The sequence below is a fragment of the Glandiceps talaboti genome, chromosome 18, assembly GCF_964340395.1.
Source record: "Glandiceps talaboti chromosome 18, keGlaTala1.1, whole genome shotgun sequence".
NCBI lineage: Eukaryota > Metazoa > Hemichordata > Enteropneusta > Spengelidae > Glandiceps > Glandiceps talaboti.
The window spans coordinates 16592501-16619701 of NC_135566.1; the positions used below are offsets into that span (position 1 = coordinate 16592501).

Below are 27201 nucleotides of genomic sequence, written 5' to 3' on the forward strand. Positions count from 1 at the left end.
CGGGGCGCCCTCACACATCGAGGGAGGAGACCGGTGAGGGTGTAGCGACACGACGTACCTTGCAGTCGACATTCTCGAAAGAGTACAAATGTAAATAAACAAATACCAGCAACCGTGGCCCTTTGAGCATATAAAAATATATTCTGACAATCGTCACAGGTAATATTGAAACATCTGCAAACTTAAAGTGATATAAGCTGAGTTTATAAGCTTTTTTCTGTCCATCGAAATTACTCACATAAAACGTCGAATCACTAGTTTAGTATGTATGCTAATGTCAATGCATTATGTTATATCCTACGTTAGTCAATGGTAAGTTATGATATGGTGTACATCAGTAAGTAGAATACTGTCACAGTGTGAATACCAAAACAAACAGAAAAATTACATCCCAAAAAACATATAAACTCAGCTTGTGCCCCTTTAATGTTCCTGTAATAATATGCACTTGTCTTTGCCACATTGTCACCTATATTGGAAGTGGAATTAAGTATTCAACAATTCTGTGAATATCTCAGGTATAGCTGCTGGTCCTCTTTTCGTCTCCTTCGTTGGTAACAAAGACGCACAGCAGTTCGTGACGTCAGGACCATGTATCGAGGCTGTGAGAGAAGCGGAGGGCGCAGCAACGGCAGGAGTGATCGTTCTATCCCCCAAAGCTTGGAGAATATGTCCTGATAAAGACCTGTTGAATTTTGCTATGGCTGGCGATGGGAAACACGTCAAGGTAACGAATTTTATTTTTGATTATGAAGCATTACATTCATAACAAAGGTATGTGTGTGTGTGTGTGTGTGTGTGTGTGTGTGTGTGTGTGTGTGTGTGTGTGTGTGTCTGTGTGTGTGTGTGTGTGTGTGTGTGTGTGTGCATTACAGATTGTCAAAACATGTACATTGATTTTAGAAGGTTTAGAAGAACAAATTCGAAAAATGGTTTAATAATATTATTCCTCTACTTTTATATGAAGTTATCTGTAATACGTGGACCTACGCATCGACATATTTTCAAAGATATATACGTAACACCTACCAGTGAATCAAAACTGGTGCGAAATTTAGTATGTTGTCTGCTGACTCCATCTCCCCTTACCCGGTCATGGTGAGCTGAAACGCCGTCATTGTCAACTAACCCCTGAAGTCATTATCAGTTGAACCCCACTGTTATTATAAGCTGAACCCCTCAAGTCATTATCAGCTGAGCCCCCTCCCCACCCTGTTCAGCTGAATGCCATTTCATTCTCAGTTGAACCCTTCACGTCATTATCAGTTGACCCCACCCACCATATCATTATAAGCCGAACTCCCTCTCCACCCCTTGCATCAAGCTAACTACAGACGCAACTATGGCCTCACTCAGAGTCGTCAGATTTTAAACAAAAGTTTCACCCGTTTTCCTACAGATACTCAGCGCAAATAAGAACTGGGGTAAAGGTTTTGTCTCTTCAAGTAAGTATTTCTGGGCCACCGTACCAGACTGATAAAACTTCTCCAGACTGATAAATACTATGTTACTGACTTATTGAGCATGGTTGAGAGTCTATCGCGCGCGCGAGTGCGTGCATGTGCTTTCGCCGGACACTCGGATATGGAAAATATGTATATATCTAAACGCAAAGATGTCAAAATTACAGTTGGTACTTATTGTTTGTGTATACAAAATAATAATAATAATAACAACAATACTAACAACAACAACAACAACAACAACAACAACAACAACAACAATCCACTGACACGCATTGAAATCAATGAGGACTGTCGTTCGGTTGTTTTTTTCTTTTTCGGGGGGGGGGGATTCTTATAATATCTGTCACGCTCATGGATCGTTGATGGTTTGGAGTGAAATTTTAAGTTAGTCGGCCTAAGAGGTTGCCACGTTCATTTATCGAGAATACAATGAGGATACACTGAAGCTCATTTCACTATAAACTTACTATATTCATGTTCTTTATCACGAGACCTTCTAACTTTTACTTTCAGAATCCAAATCTTCCAAGAAAGGAGCAACTCTTAGGAAACGTCACAACATTGAAGCGATACGTAAGTTTCACTTAACTTTGTGGGATGATCTTTAATACTGGTATATATGTTTGTGTTTGATAACATCATGGTAATTTATATCTGATGACATTTTTATTTCGACGTATTTCTATTTTCAGTACATACAGTTCGTAAAGGCATGCTGGAACCTTATGTTGCTCCACCTGTCCTCCACAAGGTAAGACTCTAATAGTAGCTATGACGGTTTGGTAGGAAGTGACCTCATCACAATCCCTTTTAATGGTCGTGGTGAAGGTGGCAATGACACCCCAAGGGGTTCAGGAGTTTTGTGTTCGTCCAAAGCGACACCAATCCGACACCTACACGAAAAGCGTGGAAATTCTCCTTTTTTATTGTATCCATGTACACAGTTGATGTATTGTCCACCGTGGCTATACGCTAATTGTCGAAATTACAAACATTTGAAAGAGTAATTATTATTTCAATGATGACATTTCTATGTATTCTTACTTTTTATGTACGTTGTTTCAGATCGAAGCACATCAACCGTTGGAATATCTATGTGAACTACGGGAAGTGTCTATCGTTTTCATTAATCTAACCTTAGCTAACGTCAGTAAGGAAGATGAATGTTTTATCTTACAAGACGCATTTGACGCCATCTACGACAACGTTGTCCAATTCCAAGGTATCTAGTTTGCTTTTGATTAGATTAGATTAGATTAGATTAGATTAGATTAGATTAGATTAGATTAGATTAGCTTGGATTAGATTAGATTAGATTTGATTTGATTTGATTTGATTAAGTGTGTTTTGATTTGGTTGGTTTGGTTTGGTTTGATGTCATTTGGTTTAGTTTGATCTGCTATAATCGTATCTAATCTACTCGTATTTTCATTTGGTCTGGTCTAATCAATTCTGAATAGGTCTGATTTGATTTGATTGGATTTGATATGATTTTCATTGATTTGGGTTATCAGAATTTGATTAAGGTAATAGTGAACACACATAGTAATTTGTAAAAGGACAACGAATGGTTGAAAATGTTTCGAATGAAGTCACCGGGTTTATACAACTTAGTAGTTTCTTTCTAACTAATAGATGGTTTATTGCATATCTGCTCTATTTCTCCAAAGCGTATTTGGTAACTGTTACTAGTGCATTAAGATAACATAGATAACATAACACCTACTGGACATAGAGTGTACATCTTTCCATTTTATACCAGACTATTAATATCATTGATTTATGAATTTACATAATTCCATCCATTTTTATTTCAGGTTGTCTCAATAAAATATTCATGTTTGACAAGGTAGGTTCAATGTAAATTTCATCAAAAAGTCTTGGGGGTGGGGGGTGGGGGTTCTTGACATATGTTTCGAAACTTTCAATAACAGGAAACACTATACATTCTGCAATTATAATCATAAAAATGTTGAATTGTCAGTTGAATATTTGAAATAATTCAGACCTACAGAATCCATTTTAGTAATGTGAATATTTGTGTGAATATTTTTTGCAACTTTGACATTATAGCATTTCCTCTACATTCATGTGCTAAGTATCTATAATTGCAATTAAATGGGAAGAACAATATATATAATTTATATGATCTCTCTCTCTCTCTCTCTCTCTCTCTCTCTCTCTCTCTCTCTCTCTCTCTCTCTCTCTCTCTCTCTCTCTCTCTCTCTCTCTCTCTCTCTCTCTCTCTCTCTCTCTCTCTCTCTCTCTCTCTCTCTAGGGTTGTACTTTCCTAGCTATCTTTGGTCTCCCTGGTTACAAGCACGAGAATGAATGTGCTCATGCATTGCAGTGTTCGCATCGAATGAGGGAAAAATTGAGCAAAGTCGCTCGAATAACGTAAGTGTTTTTGTTTTTTAGCATAATTTCATCTCTTGGAAAAGCATAAAATGACGGTGTATGTCTCTGAAGGCAAATTTTCAAATGTTGTTTTTCATCTTCCATGAATTACTAAGTTGTGTTTTCTTTTCTGTTCTGTACGTATGTGCATGCATGCGGGGGTGTGTGTGTGCGAGCGCGTGCGCGAGTGCGTGCGTGCGATATAGATAGGTTGACATCACCATGCGATATTCATTTATTTTCTCCTTCAACAGTGCAGCTTCAGTAGGCGTGACGACTGGTAATGTATTTACCGGGGTTGTAGGCCACGCAGACAGACACGAATACACAGGTAAGTTATAATACTTCTTATTTTATCAAAAAAAATAGTTGGATTTTCACTTCGCGCGTTTTTCTGTTGTGCATCGTTTGCATTAGTCGTTTTATTTTCTTTATTGTTCTTATCATCATTCAAATTTGGGTATTCTTACGGTAAAAGCAGTGATCATTAAGTTTTAGAAAATACGTACGCCTTGTGGTAGACTGTGAGCTACGTCGGATGAGAGGATGCACGTGTGTCTCTAGCTTGATGCGTCGTTATATTTTAGCGACTAGCCTTGTGGTAGAGGACACTTACTTCGTACTTGTTTTTTAGCTGTTAAAATATAAAATGTAACGATTTAATCACGGTTGTTTAGATATTCACAGTCATGTTGTATTTTGACAGTTATCGGACGCAAAGTGAACATGGCTGCCCGTTTAATGATGCATTACCCTGAGGTGATATCATGTGATGAAGAGACCTACCGTAGATCAAAGCTGGGAGACAACTGTTTTCGACAACTTCCCATGAAAGATATGAAAGGTGTCAAACATGCAGGAACCATCAGGCAGTACTTGGAAAACAAAAAGTAAGAAAGGGAATCACAGAATGAAATGTGCCCGAAAAATAGGGAAGGAGGGGGAGGAATACTATTTTGAGGAGAAATGGTGGATTGTCTCGAGAAGGAGGAAAGGGCGGAATTAAACTGCTGAGGGGGGGGGGGGGTTGTTTTAGTCGTGAATTAACTTACGTTACTCAAACTCTGATCAAGTAGTTTAGTTACAAACTGAGTATTCTACAACTTATTGAACCAATGAAATGTTATGATTGCGCAAGAAGCGTTCGTGTAATACATGGATAGGTAATAACTCGGCTTTTTTAGAAGTATGGAAGACTTGTATTCAAAGTTGATTTTTGTCTGTCTGAAAGTGGAGGAACGACAGAAAGTTTTTACCGACTTTAATGTACACATTATAATATTTCACACACAGGCTGTTTTAGTCTACAAAATGGTTTCTATTAAAGCAGGACACCACAGACTGCTGTTTGTAATTGATACCATAATCTTCTTTTTCCCTTAGAGCTGCTGGTCACCTGATTCATGCAAGTGATGCCAGTTACCCGTTGTTAGGTGAGTTAAACTAGAAAGAATTTACCTTTAAAATTGTTATTCCATTGAAGCATAGATATAGCTAACTCCCTATATTACTGACTGTTGTCACTGTTGTAATCTGTTCACGCTCAATAGGCGATGACAATAGCCCTGTGTTTGTTGATAAACTGTTTTCATGTCCCCGGACTAGTTATTACTTAAAGCAGTCGTCACACGAAAAGAGGAGACTGAGAAATCAACGTAATATTTAGACATTCTTAGCAGTCACTGTAAAAAATGTCAACGTGATTATTTACATATAAATGAAAGCTGATCATTCTTACCAGTGATGACGCTTTGAATATTGTAACTTATTGCTTTGAATATTGTAACTTTTTGATGGATTCTGATTTCATGGACATATACATGATAAACCGAACTGACCATTGATGTTTTCTCTGCAGGTTATTCGGACGAAATGTCGGTGTACAGCTCCTCCCTACGTCTTGTCACAGAACACCGGGAAACCAGTCATCGTCGGCTGATACTCTTCGAAGGAGATCCCGGTGTCGGCAAATCTCGGGTTTTGCAGGCTGCTACTGATGAAGCAGTTCAACTTGGACACAAGTATGTTCCTGGGGGTACTATGTTATTACAGTAGAAAATGTTACCACAATTTATCGGTTGACTTGATACGTTACCGTAACCTTTTTAGTTCATTATCGGGTTAATAAGTTATTGGTACAGTGCAGGGGGGAAGTTATTAAAGTAACTTATCTGGTCATCCCATCATATCGATTGCAACTGTTATTGGCACCTCTCACAACAGTTGAATGAAGATACGCGATAACTTGTAAGTTTATTGCGGGTCTTATTTCCACAGAAAAGGGTTTTGTGCATATAAGTACCTGAAGTAAATCTAGCGCCAACAAGCATACTACACTACAGTAGCAAACACAACCGACCAAAATTTAAAATTCAGTAAAATTTGTTCCCAGCAGAACGCTAGAAAAACGTCGAGTAAGCGTCAATAGATAGACATTTCATTTTCAATTTGTATTCATACAGAGCAATGTCATATGTAGATTTTGTACTGAAGATCTCTTGGCCACCACGTGTTCAATACAAAGTTATTCTTTCGTTTACTATTAGTGTCTTATATAAGTTATGTATATTCACGGTCATTGTTCGCAGGGTAATATTTTGTCAGCTGTGGCTGAACGACTCCACTACTCCATACTACACAGTGAAAAAGTTACTGAAATCACTTTTCAAAATGGACGGCAGCTTCAGTTACTTGGAGAGAGAAGAAGCTCTGTATAATTCCATCTCAGCCTCCTCAGAGGGCGTGAAGGACAGTTTATGTCTTCTCAATGACTTGCTGGGTCTTCAGGTAATATAAATACACACAGATTAGTATTAATGAAGTGAGGATACTTTACAATGCACTTAAAGTCCCGTTATAACGAACCAACCGGGTGGGGGTCTGTGTTGAAGAGACGTCTCTCTTCTACGTCTATGGTGTTAGACTATTTCCCATTAAAACCACCCTCCTTTGTTATAACGTAGCGAATCACACACCACTGCATACAAACATTGAACTGACGAATATCCCATGATGATTTTTCATGTACTAGCTATAGTACTTCAATACCCCTGAATTCATAATTTCAAGAGGGACGTACATTAATTCTTAGAATGTTCGTTAAAATCTGATCAAGGAGTAGAAGGGCATTTTCTTCGCGCACTCTTTTGAGTAGACAAAATATTGAGCGTATTAGTCATAAAAAATGAATCGAGGTTACTTCCTTGAGTAGTACATGTACTAAATATCAGTCTCAATCACATTATTATGAAGGTCATATACATTGACTTAAAATATCACCAAAGAGTCAGTATTCAGGCGTGGATTCTATTTTGTCATATTCCCCCCCAAAAAACCTTCTGAAATATTTTTTGTACACATTGTATACAACCTTCTCTATAGTAGTCTGTAGTGGTCTCAAATATAACCTATAACATGCGATATAATAATCAGAGTGTACAGTGCACATTCTATACCTGTTGCCTGCTACTCACTGAATCGAACACATGAATATGTAATCCAACGTCATCTTGACTTCATCGTACGTACAACGTGCACCATGTTTTTAGTTCTATTACATCAACAAAAAATAGTATTTAAAAAGATAAATTACAAAAAAGTCAAGACGACTGCTGACTGTCTAATGACTATAGCTATAGATGATACATAAACAGTTATCATTAGAGCTATTGTGTAAATTCCCCTCACGCAAGGGTACCAATTAAATGGAAGAGAACGAACTTTGGGACATTTTGATACACATCATCAGATGTGATTATCTGTTAAAGGTCCGAATAATTTCTGTACATCACTTCAAGGAAATCAATTTAAATGTTTCATTTTGTCAACTTGGCGTATGAGTGACCATTTAGTTAAATGATTCTTGGCAAACTTAACCATGCATCAGTGATTTACTTTCTTTATAATTATATTTCCTCTAGCTTCCATGTAACGAAGAATTTGCTCATATGAGTACGTCAAAGAGAGAAATGGAACTCCGAAAATTGCTCGTTAAACTTGTCCATCAGGTACGTAAGCGGAATAATTTTTTCCCCGTAACTAGTTATAGTGCAAATGTAATTGAGAACTTTGATAAATATGCTTCTTATTATGTTTCAGATGGATTTATCAATAAAAGACAGTTTTAAAAGGCCTTTGTCAGGTCTGTCTGTCTGTCTGTCTGTCTGTCTGTCTGTCTGTCTGTCTGTCTGTCTGTCTGTCTGTCTGTCTGTCTTTCTTACTCACTCACTCTCCCCCTTTTTATTTTTCTCTGATTTTGTCGCCATCTATCAGATTACAGCAAAGTGTTGCCTCATCTTCGCTATCGACGATGCACACTTCGTTGACGCTGAATCATGGGAGTTACTGGCAGATTTAGCAGCGGACTCTAATGCAGTGTGTGTCATGGCCATGCGTCCCTTTGCATCGAACGAGAAGATGCCGAGAGCTGCCAGCACCATTCTAAGCAGTAACTATACTTTAACCATCAAGTTAAATGGTCTAGAACCACAATTCATGGAGCCTCTTGCGTGTCAAATTCTTGACGTGGTTAGGGTACCTCAAGACCTAGTTCGGTAAGTATGCGAGTGTTTGTTAAAGTAGCAATGAATGTGTAATAGTTATAATTTTGAGTTTTAATTATATAATAACACAACTTCGCCATGAATAAAAAACCCAATGTGAAGCAATACAGACCAAGTCTGTTTTTGTAACTCATAATTGCAAGAAAAAACCCTAAAAGTAAAGTCTGTTGTGGTACGTACCGGAAGTGATTTGCAAATAAACTGGTATAACACAAGTAAGCAGTTGTAATCACAATTAAACACGAGTAAACAAAATATTTATACATGAGGAAGCGACTAGTCTGTAAGGTACGCTGTGACGAGGCACCCTCACACATTGGCCAACCCCCAACACATGAGAGGAGGCCGGTGAGGGCGAAACGTCACGACGTATCTTACAATCTATAGGAAGCGACAGACATATGGTGGTGGTGACATGAGTGCTGTTCTTGTGGTACTCATGGTAATACTTTTGGACACATGATGAACACATGAGATGTTTCTAGATAGATTGTCCCACCTTTTCAGTATTTGCATATAATGATGACGAGCAGAAGGTATTTATTTGATTTATCATTTTACAAATACCTCAGACCTTACTTTATTCCCTTTTATTTTCTCCAGTATTTTGGAAACGCGTAGCCATGGATTACCTTCCTGGGTGGACTCACTGGTCAAGGATCTGACTGAAACTGAAAAGATTTTTGTCACCAAAGACCCTAACAATAGAGACCAGAATATATGTCTTCTTGCACCGAACGTCAAACTCAGTGACATGCCAATACCAGATTCACTGAAAGGTAAGCATGTTTGAGATTTGAAATTATACAAACATTACTAATGTAGTATGCGAATGTCGATTATCGTTATAGCGGAGAATATCAAACGTCGTTCTACCAGTAACAGGCGAGTGGCAATACTTGACTTTCAGTGCACAAAAATAGTTATTTGAAGAAAATAGTCTATGTAAGAATTCATTTGGGTTACCATAGAAACTGAAATTTGATGTTTCCAATACACCTACACATGTTTACATTACACTGACATTCGTCGATCTTAAAGATAACGAACATTCGATCACGTGATATTATTTGATAACTATATAGATTCGATAACGTTGGATGATGTTTATTAAGGCTTCTCCATTTAAGAATGTACCTTAAAATATTTCCAGGCATGATGCTAGCCAAGGTGGATCGTCTTCAAACAAGTGATCGTATGGTAGTGAAATGTGCCGCGGTTATCGGTATGTCCATCGAGAGAGAAGTGTTACTGAACGTCGTACCTCATTCCAACCGCAAGAAAGTGGGTGTGTCCATCGGGAATCTGGTGAGGTCTGGACTTCTAGATTATGTGGACTACGAGAGTGATCAGAACACCCTGAGGTTTAGAACAAGTATGATGCAAGAGTGTGCGTACGCCTTGCTAACTGGGAGCCAAAGGAAAAAGCTACACGCCAGGATAGCGTCGTTCCTTGAAGACCACTTCCTAAAGGAAAAGGCAGAAACCGGTAGGTGAACCATGAACGTGAAAGATAGTCTTCACCATCTGCATCACATAACGTAGTTTTTGTGATATTGAATTGGGTTGCCATGGCAAACTGTGGAGAAAAGAACCAAGAACAGTAATATATGAATTCTATGAAACTTACCCAATTTGATAAAATTACGTTAAGTTTAAGACGAAATTAATTGATGCACAATGCCAAGACCACAGCTGCGGCACGTATTTCGTACATAACATTTGTATTCCGAAATTATATGATTGAAAAATACAGTACGCTCAGCCCGAAAGATAAAATACAGACAGGTAGATAAGAGGGAAAGTTTTCGTCTGGCAACTAATCAAGTCTATCCAAGCTATTTACCAAGTTATTTTAACCAAAGTGAAGTATCTTGACTTTCTGTGAGTTCTTTGTAAGAATATAGCAACACAACTTAATACGAAACAAATAAAGCTTTTCAAAACAAAGTTTTTTGAACACGAACATGCACACACTTACACGAATAGACACACAGTCACAGGTACACATACATACGTGCATACATACATACATACATACATACATACATACATACATACATACATGTATGCATGCATGCATGCATGCATACATACATACATACATACATACATACATACATACATACATACATACATACATACATACATACTTATCTACCTACCTACCCACAGACAGACAGACAGACAGACAATAACCACAAACAAACTAACATACAAACAAACAAACATACAAACAAACAAACAAACAAACAAACAAACAGACAAATGGTTGCCATCTGAGTGTACCCAAACACTAGATGAACACTACTACGACATCCAACAACATAAGAAAAGAATAATGTGTAAAACGTGCAAGGGACATGACTATAGTATAATGCTGAACACTAAAGTGCTTTTATTTCTACAGATAAACCATCCTTGTTCAAAAAGAAATTCTTCAAAGGATTCAAATCAAACGTCCAAGATCAGGAGAGCACAACAAGGTAAGAAATTCAGTTACGTCATACAATGACGTCATGTTCACGTGACTTGATCCAGTGAATGTGAACTTATCATTTGCGAACTGCTTATGCAAATTTGGCCAAGGGTCAATAGTCTAATTTTGTTCTACAATCTGCGAACATATTTTTCAATTGAAATAGTTTTTATCTAAACTTTCAAAAATTGCACTACCGTTGTACATCAAAATATTACTGTTCAATTGTTCATGCTATCGTCTTTTATTTGATTAACGTCCTATCATGTCATGTACCTTCATGTATTCATATGCCCATCTATCCATACGCATTCATTTGTTCATTAATTCATTATTCATTCATTCATTCATTCATTCACCCATAGCATACAGAGTGAGGGCAGTAAAGAGAATGATCTGACCAGTGTATATCCACAACTAATTCGCCACTGGCGTGCTGCTGGCAACTCCGCTAAAACTCTACAGTACCTAATCAAAGTTGGCTCTATTGCCGTAACGGAAGGCCACAACATGCAGGTAAAACACCCACACGACATTCTTAGTAGTCAAAGGCTCTAAAATCACATGAGGTTTTACATATATCACTTTGTAGTATTATCCAAAGAACAATTATTTCATTTGACCAATGTCGGCAAACTAAACAGTCACCCCCCCCCCCCCCAAGAAATCTAAAGACGAATATTACTTTTCTGTAAGAGTACAGACAAGTTGTACACAATTCAGTTTCTTAAATTTGTAAATTCGTCGATTATCAGCAATATTTGAGTTAATACTCGTTAAACGTTTAAGTAGATGTAGAGGCAAGATAACCATGTGTGCGAGACCCTGATCACTTGACGTGAAAAGAACGAAAGTTTCTTACGTTCGCTTTGACAAGATAGTACATCGTTAGCTATCTCCTCTCTACGTGCATGCAGACAGACAGACACAAACATACATACATACATACATACATACATACATACATACATACATACAGACAGACAGACAGACAGACAGACAGACAGACAGACAGACAGACAGACAGACAGACAGACATACATACATACATACATACATACATACATACATACATACATACATACAGACATACAGACATACGTATTGTTTAATTAGAACACACTAAGTTTGGTATTACTAATTCATTTCAGGCGGTGTCATATCTGGCTCAAGCCAAAAACTTGAAACCATCAGCTGATCAACTCAGTTATATCGACGACCTACTATCCCTGGTGAGTACATAACAACTTTTATGCTGTCATTTTAATAACATTTTATAGGGTATCAAACCACACTGTAAACATTCCCAATTACCATATTTCACAAACAAGATTTTCTGTCCAATATTTCTGTTCCAATCGTATTTACAGTACAAATGAGGTTGCCTTGGTTTTTCACGCATGTGATATGTCATTTCGCACACTCTCAGACATCTTAAAATGAGAAAGGAAAAGGTATATAGGTGCCCCGCACAGTGCAGTGAGATGTAGAACTAAGCAAGTTATACCATGTTGATTATCAGTTGGAAAGTAAACAATTGAAACCATTAAATCATCAAGTCCATCTGTAATTTTTTCAGTAGAAGTCTGTTTCTAATGTACTTTAAGGAATAGCAATGCTTATCACTTTTCAGTGTGATCGGGTAAAAGATCTGTCTGTCTGTCTGTCTGTCTGTCTGTCTGTCTGTCTGTATGTATGTATGTGTTGTGTATCTGTTATTGTTAGTGTGGGGTTTACAATGTGTCCATCTTTGTGTCAAAGATGTCAAGTTAATCACCAAGGCAATACTGTTTCTACTGTAATAGTGAATCACCAAGGCAGCATCGTTTCATCTTAATCTCCATGGTTCATTGTTGATGGTCATATCTTGTATACATTTATCCAAAATAAATTATTGATAAATCCCCTATTAACATTGAAAGTAAGAGAAACGTAGCGAGTAGCAGAACTGTTTGTATATGGTAACTCTCTTTACCTATAACCCATTCAATATAAAGAGATTTAAACTGACGCAATTTTGCCAAATGTTACTGGCAGTTTTGAAGACTGCCACTCAAATGATGTTTATCTTAGTATAAATTTTCCTTGTTTCCTAATCTTGTTTATATTCCTATGTGATGATATTGAATTTTCAGTTTCATTTCATATTTTCAGGCTCTCAATTGGAGTCTACGATCATTCACAGAGAATAAGGTAAGTCTGAAGGAAACAACAGTTCATCACCCTTACTACCAAACCATAAATTAAGACAATAGACTTTCAATTAGGCGGCATAATGTCTTTTACATCTCACACAGCGCCGGTTTTTTATTACGAATTTACATATACAGACACTTTATAGCACACACTCACATAGAATGTTACATTTTATCACAAATAAGCAGCTTTGTGTTTAAACCTTCCTTGTTCCATCTAACAGTGATGTTGATTTACAAAACACCTTGTACAAGATATAAACATAATAAACATTCTGACGCCAATTGACAGTCTATAGTTAGTCTGGTTTGGTAGTATGTGGCGCCCTTTCCTTTAACATCTAATATGCAAAGTAATTAATGGATACTTCAATACTTCAATACTATATATATAGAAGAAAATCAAGTCGGGTTTTACCACTGACTTCATATATATATATATATATATATATATATATATATATATATATATATATATATATATATATATATATATATATATATATATATATATATATATATATATATATATATATATATATATATATATTCAAATTATGCTTCTTGTAGGGTCGACAAACCAAGTGGAAAGGTGCTGTTCGTAAACTGGTTAAAGGCAGTAAAGCCGACATTGCGATGAAGCAAGCCCAGGATAAAGCTAAACGAGCAGTCATGAAAGTATACGATGACGACGATTTACTCGATATTGGCTCTGACTCTTGTTTTACTAGAAGTCGTCTTCTACTACTACTATTTTCTGTTGTACTCGTTGTGCTTGCTGTTGCCGGACTCGTGTATTTTGGTGTGATCGAAGATCCAATGGCAATGTTAGAACATTGTTGCTTTGGTTCTTAATCTATATCTCTTCAGCTGTATAACCGAAACACTGCCCACTGCTGTACATTAAACATTTCTTGACACCACCCATCTACTATATATTATGATTCCTGTGATTTTTTCCTTCCCTATAGATGATGTCACTAAGTTTAAAATGAATCGGTCGCCTCTGCACAAACGTAAAATAATCGAAATCGATAAAAGCCTAATTCACGATATCAGGTGCTTTAAGGTGAATGTGGGTTTCTCATGACTGGACCGAACCTACATCGTTTGCTCGCTCACATACACACGCACACACGCACGCACGCATGCACGCGCGCACGCACACACACACACACACACACACACACACAGTGCATTCATAAATTGAATGCCTCCCTCTCAATATTAAATTGTAAAGAAATCCCTTCGAGTTTGTACAAAAGGTGAACACACCTTTTGTCAAATATTTCTCATTTGGCTATTGTTGTTGAAAACGCTCTCTGTGGTTCAAAGGTTATAATTAAACTTTTATGACTATCTAAGGATCCATTAGAATCTTAAAAGGGGAGAAATCCGTGCAAAATTCAACTTTACATAAATAGTGGTATTCGATATGGAGGTAATTCTGTATTGTGTTTATTATACTTTATTTGCTTTCATATCAGCTGTAAGTTAAAGACTATACCATGCCTTAGAATCATTTAAGAGTCACATAGTATTACTAGATATAGTAAGTAATAATTTAGAATTCTGTCCTTCTGTCCGTCATTCTGTCTGAATTTCCGTCCGTGTACCTGGTCTGTCCTTACCCCATAAACCATAAAGCGTTCTCTCTAAACCTCTAAAACCAGATTAGTAAAGGCGCTCTACAAAAGACACACCTTCAGTATTTGCAAAATCGTTCTGCTAGTTACTGTGTTGTTGTTGTTGTTGTTGTTGTTGTTGTTGTTGTTGTTGTTGTCGTCGTCGTCGTCCTTTCGCTAAACCCTGTGTGAGTACCTCTTATATATTTAGTAATATAGTCAATAAATACTTGAAGTAAACTTATATTTAACTATTACTTAAATAAATAAAGTTAGAAATCGTTTTTAATTGATGGCATTTAATATAATCTATGGAACTTACATAGGTATACCATAGTCACCCCTCTTATCTATGTTATAATAACAACGACGTCTTGACTTTCAAATTTACAATTATTAGAAGAATTCATCCTAGCAGTAAATTATATTTCTAGGAATATCTTGTGGATACCATGCGATTGTACGTACGTATATCCAGGAAGTATTAGTAAATCAATAGATATGGCAGTTTTCAGCTCAAGAGTATATTTATCCATGTACTCGAGTTCTTAGCATCTACTGCACGTTTCACCTTCCGCCAGACAACAGCGCCGACTTATTCCACAGTCAAGGATACCTGGTAAATGCCAAAGATGCATAACATTAGACTTACTATAGTGACATTTCACATTGATGTTATGTTCAACTGAAAGTGGATGCCAGCGCCAGTATTCGACTTCAAACTTAAGTTGGTAGTTGCATAATGATGCAAGGAAGAACAGTGAAACAATGCATTTTTAACCAACAGTTATGGTCGCCGTCACGTACAAAATTAGTTGATCATTGGTTCCAAGATGTATTGCGTAAGTCAATTGCAACGTGGCTAATTACGGAATGTTATCCGTCCAGTTACAGCAAATAATTATAGTTTGTGTCTATCTTAGTTTGTCTATAGTTCGATTTCCGTAGTAAGTATAGAGATGTGACATGATGTAAATAATGTACAGTTTTGAAATGGTCGTCTGCTATTTGCTATCATTGTATCACGTGTTTGAACAATTTGAACGTCTTCATTACATGTAATTCCCTATAGTGTGCTTAAAATAAAAACACTCATGAATCATAGACACACGGGGTCCTGTCCATGAAATATCCATGGAAACCAGAGGTGTTAAAGCTACCATATTTTAAATACTTTGTTTTGATTATGTTGTTAATTGTAGACATATTCGTCATCCAAAAATACTCCATCTTTGTTCAAGCACAGCTCCAGATTTGAGTCAAAATTTGAGGTTTTCGAACAGCGTCACGTACACATGAAATTTTGAGTAAACTATTAAAAGTTGAAATCCTGTCGTTTAAAATTCATCGCAAATTTGGGAAGATATCTACGTATTTTTTCTAAACTTTATTGGATTTTGATCACTTTTGAATCAGTTATGCTTAGTAAGAAGTAATACTCACAATCACCAAAGTCGCCTTCCCATTGACCATGATAACAAGTTATAGATGTGTCTCCACTTGAAACAAAATAAGGATTGCACGTTAACATCATAGTAGAACCATGAGTCGAATCACCTTGCAAAACTCCATTCTCAACCGGGCTTGGGGACAGACATTCGTCTAAACATACCACATGAATTGACAATTTCAATATATATAGTACACCGCTGGAGACAGGCAATTCTTTTCAAATAAGTCAAAAACAAACGTTTGTTGCCGATAATATGACTTCAGAAAATAGAGTAAATAGGTTGGGATTTTATTTTTACATCAAAAAAAAAATTACTTCGACTCCAAGATACTCATTTGTCACAATACTTCCTTAACAGTTGATGAGGTGTTAAAGGAGTAAAATAATGAAGACAATTGTTAATAATGTTATTAAGTTATAATAAATACTACAAAGTGTCTGTGATAATGCAGGGAATTGCTGAATTTCAGTAACTGTACATGAAGATCAAGGTCTAGGTCAAATGTCAAAGAAAGTTTAAACCTGGCAATATAGGGATAGACACTTTAATGTAATCTTTAATGTAAATTAACGTTTTTGAGTTAATTGGTAAATCATGATTGTTCACTACAGTTGCCATTGAGTGAAAAGTGATACGAGCACCAAAAAGTAATCTGGTTCTGCATTATATATATATATATATATATATATATATATATATATATATATATATATATATATATATATATATATATATATATATATATATATATATATATTATCAAAGTGTCCCTATGTGGGCTTAAGAAATTCTACAGTACTTAAACTAAAATTATTAAAAAAAGAGTCACATCTAGCCCTCTGGATTATAGGATACAAAGAATATCAAATTCAATACATAACTAAATATCACATATGTTTTCATTGTAAATAAAAGTTTTCCTACAGTTAAAGGCCTTATGTAAAAAAGTTTGCGATATTAATGGGGAAATTTTATTATCAAATGTTGTAGTTTATCGTATATGTTATATGTTCATATGATTAACGTTTGGTCAAATTTGCATATATCAGAAAACAAATTGACGTGTATATGTCCCTCATGATATGTCACTTTTGTGCCAGGTTTGAAAGAAATCGCATTTTTGGGAAAATAACGTCTTAAGCTTAATACGGACGCACGGACGGACGGAGGAGCCCATTTTAATAGCACCCCTAACAAAATTAACCAAATATATTTGTTAAAAAAAATCTACATGGAAATATGTCACAATATTACATTTTTGCATTTTTGCATGTAAATGTTTAGGGTTGGTGGCGGTTTAACCTAGGGTCGGTCGGGTTATTGGAAAAATGTATGAGGACCCTCTTTCAAATGTATGGCTTGGTGTGCAGCCTGCTACATTGGTACGGTAGCCGACACTAGTCATCTAAAATTTGGATTTAGAATTGTTTTCTATGAGCGGGACCATTTCAAATGGCAGACGTCATCAATTAATTTATCAGTACATACCAGATGGTGAAAAATCTGTTTACCTTTACCAAATGTCAAAAACCAAGAATAATAATATCGTACCTGGTGTTTCATTGCCTGTAACAAAAAAATATTTGTAAATGTTATTGAAATATCAAAATATTTACTGAAAAGTGGATAGTTATTAGCATCTCCAAAATGTAAAAACAATATTGAGAGTTGTCAAATTAAGGGTAAATACACTGACATACACAGACAGATAGACAGACAAGCAGACATACAGACAGACAGACAGACCGACAAACAAACAAACAAACAAACAAACAAACAAACAAACGAGAAAATCATAAACTAAAAATTGCTTATAATTTCCTATATTCCCTTATAACACACTTTGAAAAAATTACTTTACAGAATTCTATAAAACACAATGTATGTCTATGTCACCAACAATATTAATATAATTCATTATTAAAAAAAGCGCCACAGGAGATGTAGCACTACTGTCGAGGGTAAACTTTAATATTATTCTCCAATGATTATGCTCGGCATATTTGCATGCATTTTGTGAAGATTTATTTTCTATTCCTACCCATCCATGGTGTTTATATCCGCAATATACACCATCGTTTACAAGTTGCTATGGGCCTGGTCTTGTTGCTAGGCATATCAGCATACATGTTTGGAATATTCATTCATTTACCTTTCCTTCACTGGTATTATGTTGGCATTATATGTCATCGTTTACCTTTTGCTTGCGAAGTACATTTATATTTTCAAAAAAATGTTCAATTACCTACCCATCACTGTTGTTACATTTCCAAAAAACCCTATCACTTAACTGTTGCTAAGGGCATGGTCATGGTTGCTAGGGCCACAGACAGACAGACACAGACAAAGAGACAGACAGACAGACAGACAGACAGACAGACAGACAGACAGACAGACACCGCGGATAGACACTTACATAATGGCAAACCTGGTGCCCAGGCTCCATGGATGCACGTGATTGTTGCTTCTCCATGCATGAAGAAACCATTATTACAAGTGTAAGTCCCTTGGCACCATTAGAGAAATCTTCACCAGAGCTAACACTGTTCTGAACAGTTCCTGGCTTGGGACATCCTTCTATAAAACATACATGGTAGGACAATATTGTGAATGGAAAATAAATTGTCCATGTCAGTGAGCATTATTTAAGTTTAAGGGTAATTTCTGCGTTGAAACATTGGTTGACAGGCTGTAACATATATAAAGTTGGTGTAGGAAACGTCAGTGATCCAGGACCAATTCATTACCAAGTCTGTGAACAGGGCTTTTTGTCTATCCACTACCAAATGAAAACAATGGCAATTCACAACCCCTACCCCAATATCTTACCAACACGAAGATTAGCTGATATAGTATAACTCCCTTTCTGTAACTCCTTTACCATATTAGTTTGCAATCTGCCAGCATAAATGCTGTATAACTGAAAACAATGTATGCATAGGATAACGTTAGAATTAAACTTACCAAGACACTGGTGTGTGTTGGGGTCAGCGTGTGTATCAGCCGGACAAGCCTCGATACATTCACCATCAGACCACTTGCATGGACAAACCCTGTTAATTTGAAAAGTGGAAAAGCATAACATTGTTATGCAAACACATATGGTACTGTTGTAGCCCAAACGGACAAGGTCCAGAGGGGCTCTGGAAATTGATTCCGTCCGTATATGCTTGGCCAGATATATCCACCAAATTTAAATTCTACATCATATGCTCACTGCTCCCTGTGAACGAATGACCACGTTGCGTTACCCTAATTGTCTATGTTACTTACGTTTTGCCATCAATGACAACGGTGGCTATTGGACATGCGGACGCACATTCAAATACTGTGCCTTTTGTCAGTTTAATCGTCTTGCATTCGTTACAGAGTTTTGGAGACGGTTCTCCTGATTCCGAGATCATACAACCTGTAAGGTAATGAATGAAGGAGAATCAGTACTAGTGAACATTATACCTAGCTCAGATATCTCGATATTTCCATGGCGAGGTAAATGAAAACTGAGGATGTCAGAAAATAGAATGTGGTATAAGTAACGAATAAATGAAATAATAAACACATTAAGTAATAAATAAATATAATGCTACTATATAAAGGGAGTATTAATTTACCATAATCGGCATCACAGTTTTCATCACAGTCTAGAAAACAACGATGTTTTTCATCGTCAAATATAGTGCCAGGACCACATTGGTCGAAACGTGTTGGTGGTTGGCGAGTACGAACATTCACATGGAATATAGTAACACCCCTGCAAGTATATAAAAGAAATTGACAATCATTATGCCTCATTGGTGCAGTTGCTACATTATATTCCAACTAGCAAAGTCGTACTTTAAGGCTACAAATACTAGCTGGCAATATGGTTTTTGTACTGAAATACTAAAACATTGGGGAAAAAGGAGATTAATACTCACTCGCTCCCACTACCAAAGGCATAGAACTCTGGCGTTATACGGGAGTGTCTGTCCACGTACGACAGATATATTATCTTCTTCTCCTCATCATCGTGCTTTCCGTATTCTATAAGAGTTGCCCCCTCGATATTCAAGGCAGCAACACAGACAAAATAATTCTGATGGAGTATGGGATCTCCAAGTCCTCTGGCATTCTTGTTGGATGTCTCCGTCAAGACATGGCTGTACTGATTTGAATACACAATATTATAATAATTAAAACAGCCCAGAAATCATAAAGTGAACGTAGAAATGTATTAAAAAAAGAAGATAATGACAAGCACTGTGAAATGAGATAAAGAAACTGATATCATTTGAATATGAAGTCTTCAAGAAATCCCAGTTTGTGGTTAGATGACATTTATTCACCGTCTTATTTATGGTAACATAAATGGTGCCATTTTATTTTTTATTCCTATCGCCTTGTTGAATCAATAAGGCGTTTCCTATTATATATTTTAATAATACTTTATTTCCACAAGATTAAAAAATGATTATATATATATATATATATATATATATATATATATATATATATATATATATATATATATATATATATATATATATATATATATATATATATATATATATATATAGACACACATATATATATATATATATATATATATATATATATATATATATATATATATATATATATATATATATATATATATATATATATATATATGCAAATTTACAAGAAAATTACAAATAATAATGAAAAAAATGATGATACAGAACTCACAATGTGTGATGATTAACTATTAAAAATATCATTTATAACATCGTGCACACAAATTCCTATTTGATAATTCCTATGTTTGTAAATATCTAAAATACGAAGGCGTTTAAATATGTTATATATCATCAAGAATAAGTGATATGGTCATTAATATGATAATGATACTACCTTGTGAATGGCTGCCACTGAGGGCGATATTTCCACATAGTACCATGTCTTCTTGTCTTTAGGAACAGTTGCGAAAACAACATAAATGGAACCTTTACTGACAGCTGAGAAAAAGAGTCCTCCCTCTGCAAATGAAATGTAATCACAGCGGCATGATTTGGAATCACAGCGGTAGATATATTGACACAACAAATCAGTAAAAACAATATTTCTCTGTGGTATTGTTTCCTACATGTGTATAGTACCATGTATGTTGTAACAAAAGCGATATGTGTACATTATAGACTGTATTTGCAAAATGCCAACTATTTTTTTTTTACTTCAGAGCTAGGAGAATATATATGTGGCAGCAAATCTTTTATGTTTTTGGCATATGATGGACATGTCAACTCATTTATCAAGAATTAGTTTACAGAAGGTGGGATGTTGAGATATAACTGTCTGTCTGTCTGTCTGTCTGTCTGTCTGTCGGTCTCATTATCTCAAAAATATTTGTGAATCAAATGAAACGAAATTGTTAGAATTCATTAATTTATGGGCCAAATTTTACGGATGCTAATTGCCATAATGAGCACTATTAACAATATTTTACAAATCATGTTATATATTATCGATAGCTGTTTAGAAATTCATCTAAACATGATGGATATATTGATAATACCATAATACCTGTGTCCTGCACCATGATGGGCGTGGCTTGCATATTGCAAACTCATTTGCATAAATAATTATTTTTAATTTATAATAGCATTACCTACCATATCTAGGTACCATAACTTGAACTTCACATAGAGTAAGATAACCCGGTCGATCCTTCAATTGGACACTGACATAGCGACCGTGCAAAGGCTCATCACATTCAAACTCTAAAGTTTCCTGGTTGACTCAGCTTCTACCAGTTGCCCGCAGCGTGTATTTTTACTAATGATGTCTCTGTACCCGACCCTAACTTCGGCATTTAATAGTCTTTCACCTGTCAAATTAAGTATCAAATAGGCCCTGGCACATGAATGACAGCTCTTACGCTGTGTAGAAAGTTTGGCACGCCATTATATATATTTTTTAACGAACTTAGAAAATGCAGATATGTATATTGTGATGAGTTCAACTTCAGTCCCCAGTGTTCATCAGCATTGTCATCGTCACCTTGCGTTCCATGCGACGCCTTTCTATATCTATTTAGCAATGCTGGGAAGTCAATATCTCACTGTTTTAGTTGTCCAGACACTGGTACAGTTGAAAATATTTTCTTCTTGCACCTGATGCGGTTTGTAAGGGACTATAGCATGACCTGTGAAGATTACGTGGAATCTGTTCCAGAATGAATTTAGTTATGGTGGATTCCCCCCTTCTATATCTCCTGGCAGCTTAAAGTGTGTAGATCTAGCTCTCAGTTCTTATGCGGGTGGAAAGATCTTGGAACAACATAACTTATGACACCAGTGTACAAACTTCGACTATTGGAAATTGTGCCTTATTCTTGGTGGCTACGATGCCATGCCTGTCACAATATAATTTCTTCTGCTCATGTTCTCACATTGAAAATAAGATATTAGCGCTTTGCAGTCAACTTCCCTGTATTGGATAGAGGAATTGTTTCTTAACCTTAACCTGAAATACTGGTATTATGATAAAACATTGATCAAATTAAAAAATGCGTTTAAAACTAAAACCAAGATCTACTGGGTTCTACTTACTACAGCAGTCCTGACGATTGGTTATGATGACTTTATACACAGGGTACACTCTCCCTAGATCGACCTTCCACCAGGCATTCTCATCTTCATTGGTATGGGTGCAGGTATTCGCATTCCAGAAACTCAGTGTATTTCCGTCGATGGCTTTGTTTGGATCATCATAGTTGAAGTTGCTACTTTGAGTTGCAGTCCCTGTCTCAGCTACATTCATCATGCTTGAGGGCACGATGGTACTTAAACCTACAGTAAAAATTATGGAGAGTGCATCTGGGATACTCTGGAGATGGAAGTCAAGTACCGAGATAATTAAACATGATACTGAAACTAGAAATCATGTTAGAAATACTCTTATAGGGGAACGCTACCCCAGGAAATAAATGCATTTTTGTAAATTTTGGGTTGTAAAGACTCATTTTATGATTTTACATCACTTACATTACGCACGATTGCCGAGAAATACGAAGTGAAAATTATTGGTCGTCTATAGTTTAGTGGCAGCCCTTATTAGAGGTCGCGCGTTGTTTCATGGGCTAGCCTCATAAAACAATGGTTGAACACTGCATATTCATGAATTTCGGACACATGCACATTGAATATACATGAGTTGCCTTGCGTTACGTTGCCTACTACATTTACATAATTTCCATACATGACTTGATTCGGCATTTGTTCCATACTCATTCCTTTTGTAAAACGAATCAAATTCCTTAGGAATTGTAGGAATTGTTTGAAATGAAATTATTTTTAATACAATAGCTAAAGATGAGAATTGTGCGAAATAATATGTATAGTTTTGATGACATATTTAGGTAAACAAATCAGTACCAGATAATAAATCTTGTGGAATATACAACAAGTGGCATGTGATATGAGGTGTTAATATTTACTTACCTGTCAAATCAAAAGTCTGGATGTTTGACCATCGTGTGTTACAAGGGAAAGTTTTCACAGCTGAATTCATAAAGTTTTTCTCTTCGGCGTCGGCAGTCTTCAGAGTGATAGGCCACTCAACCCGTGCTAAATATTGATCTGAAGTATAGATATTGTTAAAATGTGTGTTAGTGATATATAGTTCTGGGTAGTCGTCTTGGCTCATTTGTCAACTGTTCAAATATCCAAAATTGTATTAATTATGTAGACAGACTGATTGCTGAATTTGTTTATCTACCAATGTCTATGGTGGCCCAAGGCTGCCAGTGCGGCAAATAGCTATAATCGTTAATTTGTTTAAGGAGCAGGATAAAATCATATCGAACCAATTTCGTTTGTAAAAGAACAATCAAAATAAACAAATATACACACACACACACACACACACACACACACACACACACACATACACACACACATACACACACACACACACACACACACACAAAGTCATCGATTGATCAATACAGGTATCATAGCGTTAACAGACACGTATGTCACAATTAATGTGACTTGGTTCACATGAGTCTAATGCAATATATTGAGGTCTTTTAGCACAGTTCTTCTAAGATTGTTGGTCATCTAGGCTAGGTAAAGTCTCCAGCGATTCATAACGTTTAATAGGAGCAACACTGACAAGTACCGAAGTTTAACCATATACACGTTTAATAATAATTCGTTTATGGGAATGTAATATCCGTCACTGTTGGACTTCGGTAAATTTTATTCAACAGTTCTGATTTCTTCTAGGAAACCTCTTTTTAGTATCCTTTGATATTTAATATGTACGTTCCCAAGATTGAGTTCATTCAGCTTTTTATATGGAGGATGATACCTGTTATTCTCTGTTTTTGGTGACTAGAGACAAGTATATTCAGATTTCACCACAAAAATAAGCTGTGTGTGTGTGTGTGTGTGTGTGTGTGTGTGTGTGTGTGTGTGTGTGTGTGTGTGCATCTGTCTGTCTGCCATAATTGTTTGAAGAACCATTGGTTCAAATGAGATAAAATAAATAAATACACAGATTCTATGTGGTTAAGCATACGATTTGAAGAAGCTTGTCGATTTTCCTAATATGTTAAAAAGAATTTGTCTAAATTTGATACAAATATTTTATGTACTTATGCCTAGATCTAATTCCTATTCAAACAACATCTGTGCATATCAATTTCTTATTTGCATATAAGGCGACAAACATCGTCGTGTTATTTCTAGAGTATGATTTTACTATAAAATGAATCATTACTCTACAGCAGATATAGTCTGTATGGAGCAATCAATGAGTGACTTTATCAATTTGCATAATCTATGTTTATCATTAAACCATTTTCGCTATATCACCATGCACTATCTCAACAAATCTATAGTATCAACGGGAATGAAATGTGTACATATTTAATGTACATGTCCTTATGTTTATAAACGATTAGTTTTCAAGCGAAATTCTGTTTATTAATTCCTAAATTTGCATATCATTTGCTTGTATAGAATGTAACATTAGTCATCAAAGGTTTATATCAGGAGGGCAATCTGTGCATTAATTAGCATGGTAATTGACATGACATGTATGCTACATGAATGAAGCACTAAAGCAGATCCTTTCGTAAGTGAAATGCATGTATATTAATGAGCATAAATACCATTACTCGTAAAAGAAATTCTCCAATTTAGCAATTGAAAACAATTCGACCGGTAGAAGCACTTTTTAGCACAACTGAACAACTTAAATTAAAAAAACTGTTGGACCGATTGCTTTGATATTTTGTGGTCATGTTACTTTGGGTGTCTAGTTGGGAAATTGTTCAGATGAAAATGATCGCATCAGAGATGTGCGTTTTGGGTAAAAAAATGTGATTTTTGGTCAAAAAAATTAAACTCCAAAACTACTGGGCAGATTGGCCTGATATTTGGGGGCACATTTTAAGGGGTGAGTAAATCAAGATTTGTCCATGACACGATGATTCCATCAGTAATATGGAAATTAGGGCTAACAATATCTTTAATTCCAGCACTACTCAGCAGATTGGGCTGAAATTTAATGGGGATACATCTGGGAGTGTATAGATGAAGAAACATTAAGCATATAATGATCTCATCAGTAATATGCAAATTAGGTGTAAAACGGTGAAGTTTGGTCAAAAATGTATATCTCAAAAAGTACTTGATCAATGAAACTGAAATTTGGTGAGATGTTTCTAGAAGTGTTGTTCTGCAGATTTTCTTCACAATATTTTGACACAAATGGCCCTAGCGACCATGACTACGCCCTTAGCAACAACCAACTAGCAGTGTATTTTGGTCAAATAACAACATCATCTGGTACGCAAGTGAATAAACATTCATAAAATGTATGCAAATATCCCTAGCAACCATGACCACGCCCATAGCAACAGCCAAATGGTGGCGTATTTTACAAAGATAACAGGATTAATAGACGAATGAATAAACATTCAAAAAAAATATTCAAATATACCTAGCAACAAGACCACACCCGTAGCAACAGCCAAATGATATTGCAAAGATAACACCAGGGATTCATAGACAAGTGTACAAACATTTGAAATTTATGCAAATATGTCTAGTAACATGACCACGCCCATAGCAACAGCCAAATGATCGCATATATTGCAAAGATAACAACATGGTTGGATAGGCAACTGGATAGTCATTCAGCAATTTAACACCTACATGTATACCTAGCGCGGATCAACATGTCGATAAACATTTTTTTAAACTGTACAGTTGTGCTACAACGCCATTGGCGCTATTTTAATGTATATCTGATAACAGGGATACAACCGCAAAGCTTTTTTAATTAACTTAGCAAACCAATGGCGAATAGTGTAAATGGTAAACCCATGATGTAGTGTATATTTTTCATCATGTGTATCTTCTGTTTGTACCCATAGGCGCAATCATACAATCGTAAACTGACAATGTCTCTTTGGCCCTGTATTTGGGGTCAGGGTTGAGGTGACATTATAGAAAAGACAAATTGAGTGAGAAAGGGAACAGATGTAATTGAGTTTCACAGTTTATTTTAAATGAACTGTATTACATGTGATTTACCCCCTCGTGTTTCTAGGATTTACATATGAATGGTTACCATGAAAAGCACACATGGAGCATATTTTATATCTATTTATTGCATAGCGATAAAAACATTTTTGATTGCAACATTGCTGAATAGATTCGAAGCTGTCACCACCACCGTGGATAGTGCAGTTTGTGTCTATAGATAGTCACACATTCGATCACTGCAGATATTGAACAGAGGCAGTCGAATACTCACTACAGTTGCTGGATAGAGACAGTCACATACCCACTACAGTTGCTGGATAGAGACAGTCACATACCCACTACAGTCGTTGGACAGAGCAGTCACGTACTCACTACAGTTACTGGACAGAGACAGTCACATACTCTACAGTTGCTGGACAGAGACAGTCACATACTCTACAGTTGCTGGATAGAGACAGTCACATAAGCTCTACAGTCGTTGGATAGTACAGTTGTCAAGAATA

At 36.1% G+C, this 27201-nt stretch overlaps 1 protein-coding gene across 1 annotated transcript in view; it reads left to right on the forward strand.

The window, feature by feature from the left end:
- Nucleotides 1-13954, forward strand: part of LOC144449757 (adenylate cyclase type 10-like) — a 17762-nt gene extending 3808 nt beyond the window's left edge. The window contains exons 6-26 of the mRNA XM_078140334.1: nt 519-727; nt 1400-1445; nt 1980-2039; nt 2159-2217; nt 2532-2688; nt 3284-3315; nt 3745-3863; nt 4118-4194; nt 4570-4753; nt 5247-5296; nt 5722-5884; nt 6452-6650; nt 7784-7870; nt 8136-8416; nt 9029-9204; nt 9579-9914; nt 10836-10911; nt 11270-11420; nt 12056-12136; nt 13059-13097; nt 13670-13954. Of these exons, the coding sequence (XP_077996460.1) occupies nt 519-727; nt 1400-1445; nt 1980-2039; nt 2159-2217; nt 2532-2688; nt 3284-3315; nt 3745-3863; nt 4118-4194; nt 4570-4753; nt 5247-5296; nt 5722-5884; nt 6452-6650; nt 7784-7870; nt 8136-8416; nt 9029-9204; nt 9579-9914; nt 10836-10911; nt 11270-11420; nt 12056-12136; nt 13059-13097; nt 13670-13954 (2867 nt within the window). The remainder of the gene's footprint in view (nt 1-518; nt 728-1399; nt 1446-1979; nt 2040-2158; nt 2218-2531; nt 2689-3283; nt 3316-3744; nt 3864-4117; nt 4195-4569; nt 4754-5246; nt 5297-5721; nt 5885-6451; nt 6651-7783; nt 7871-8135; nt 8417-9028; nt 9205-9578; nt 9915-10835; nt 10912-11269; nt 11421-12055; nt 12137-13058; nt 13098-13669) is intronic.
- The last annotated feature ends 13247 nt before the right edge of the window (nt 13955-27201 follow it).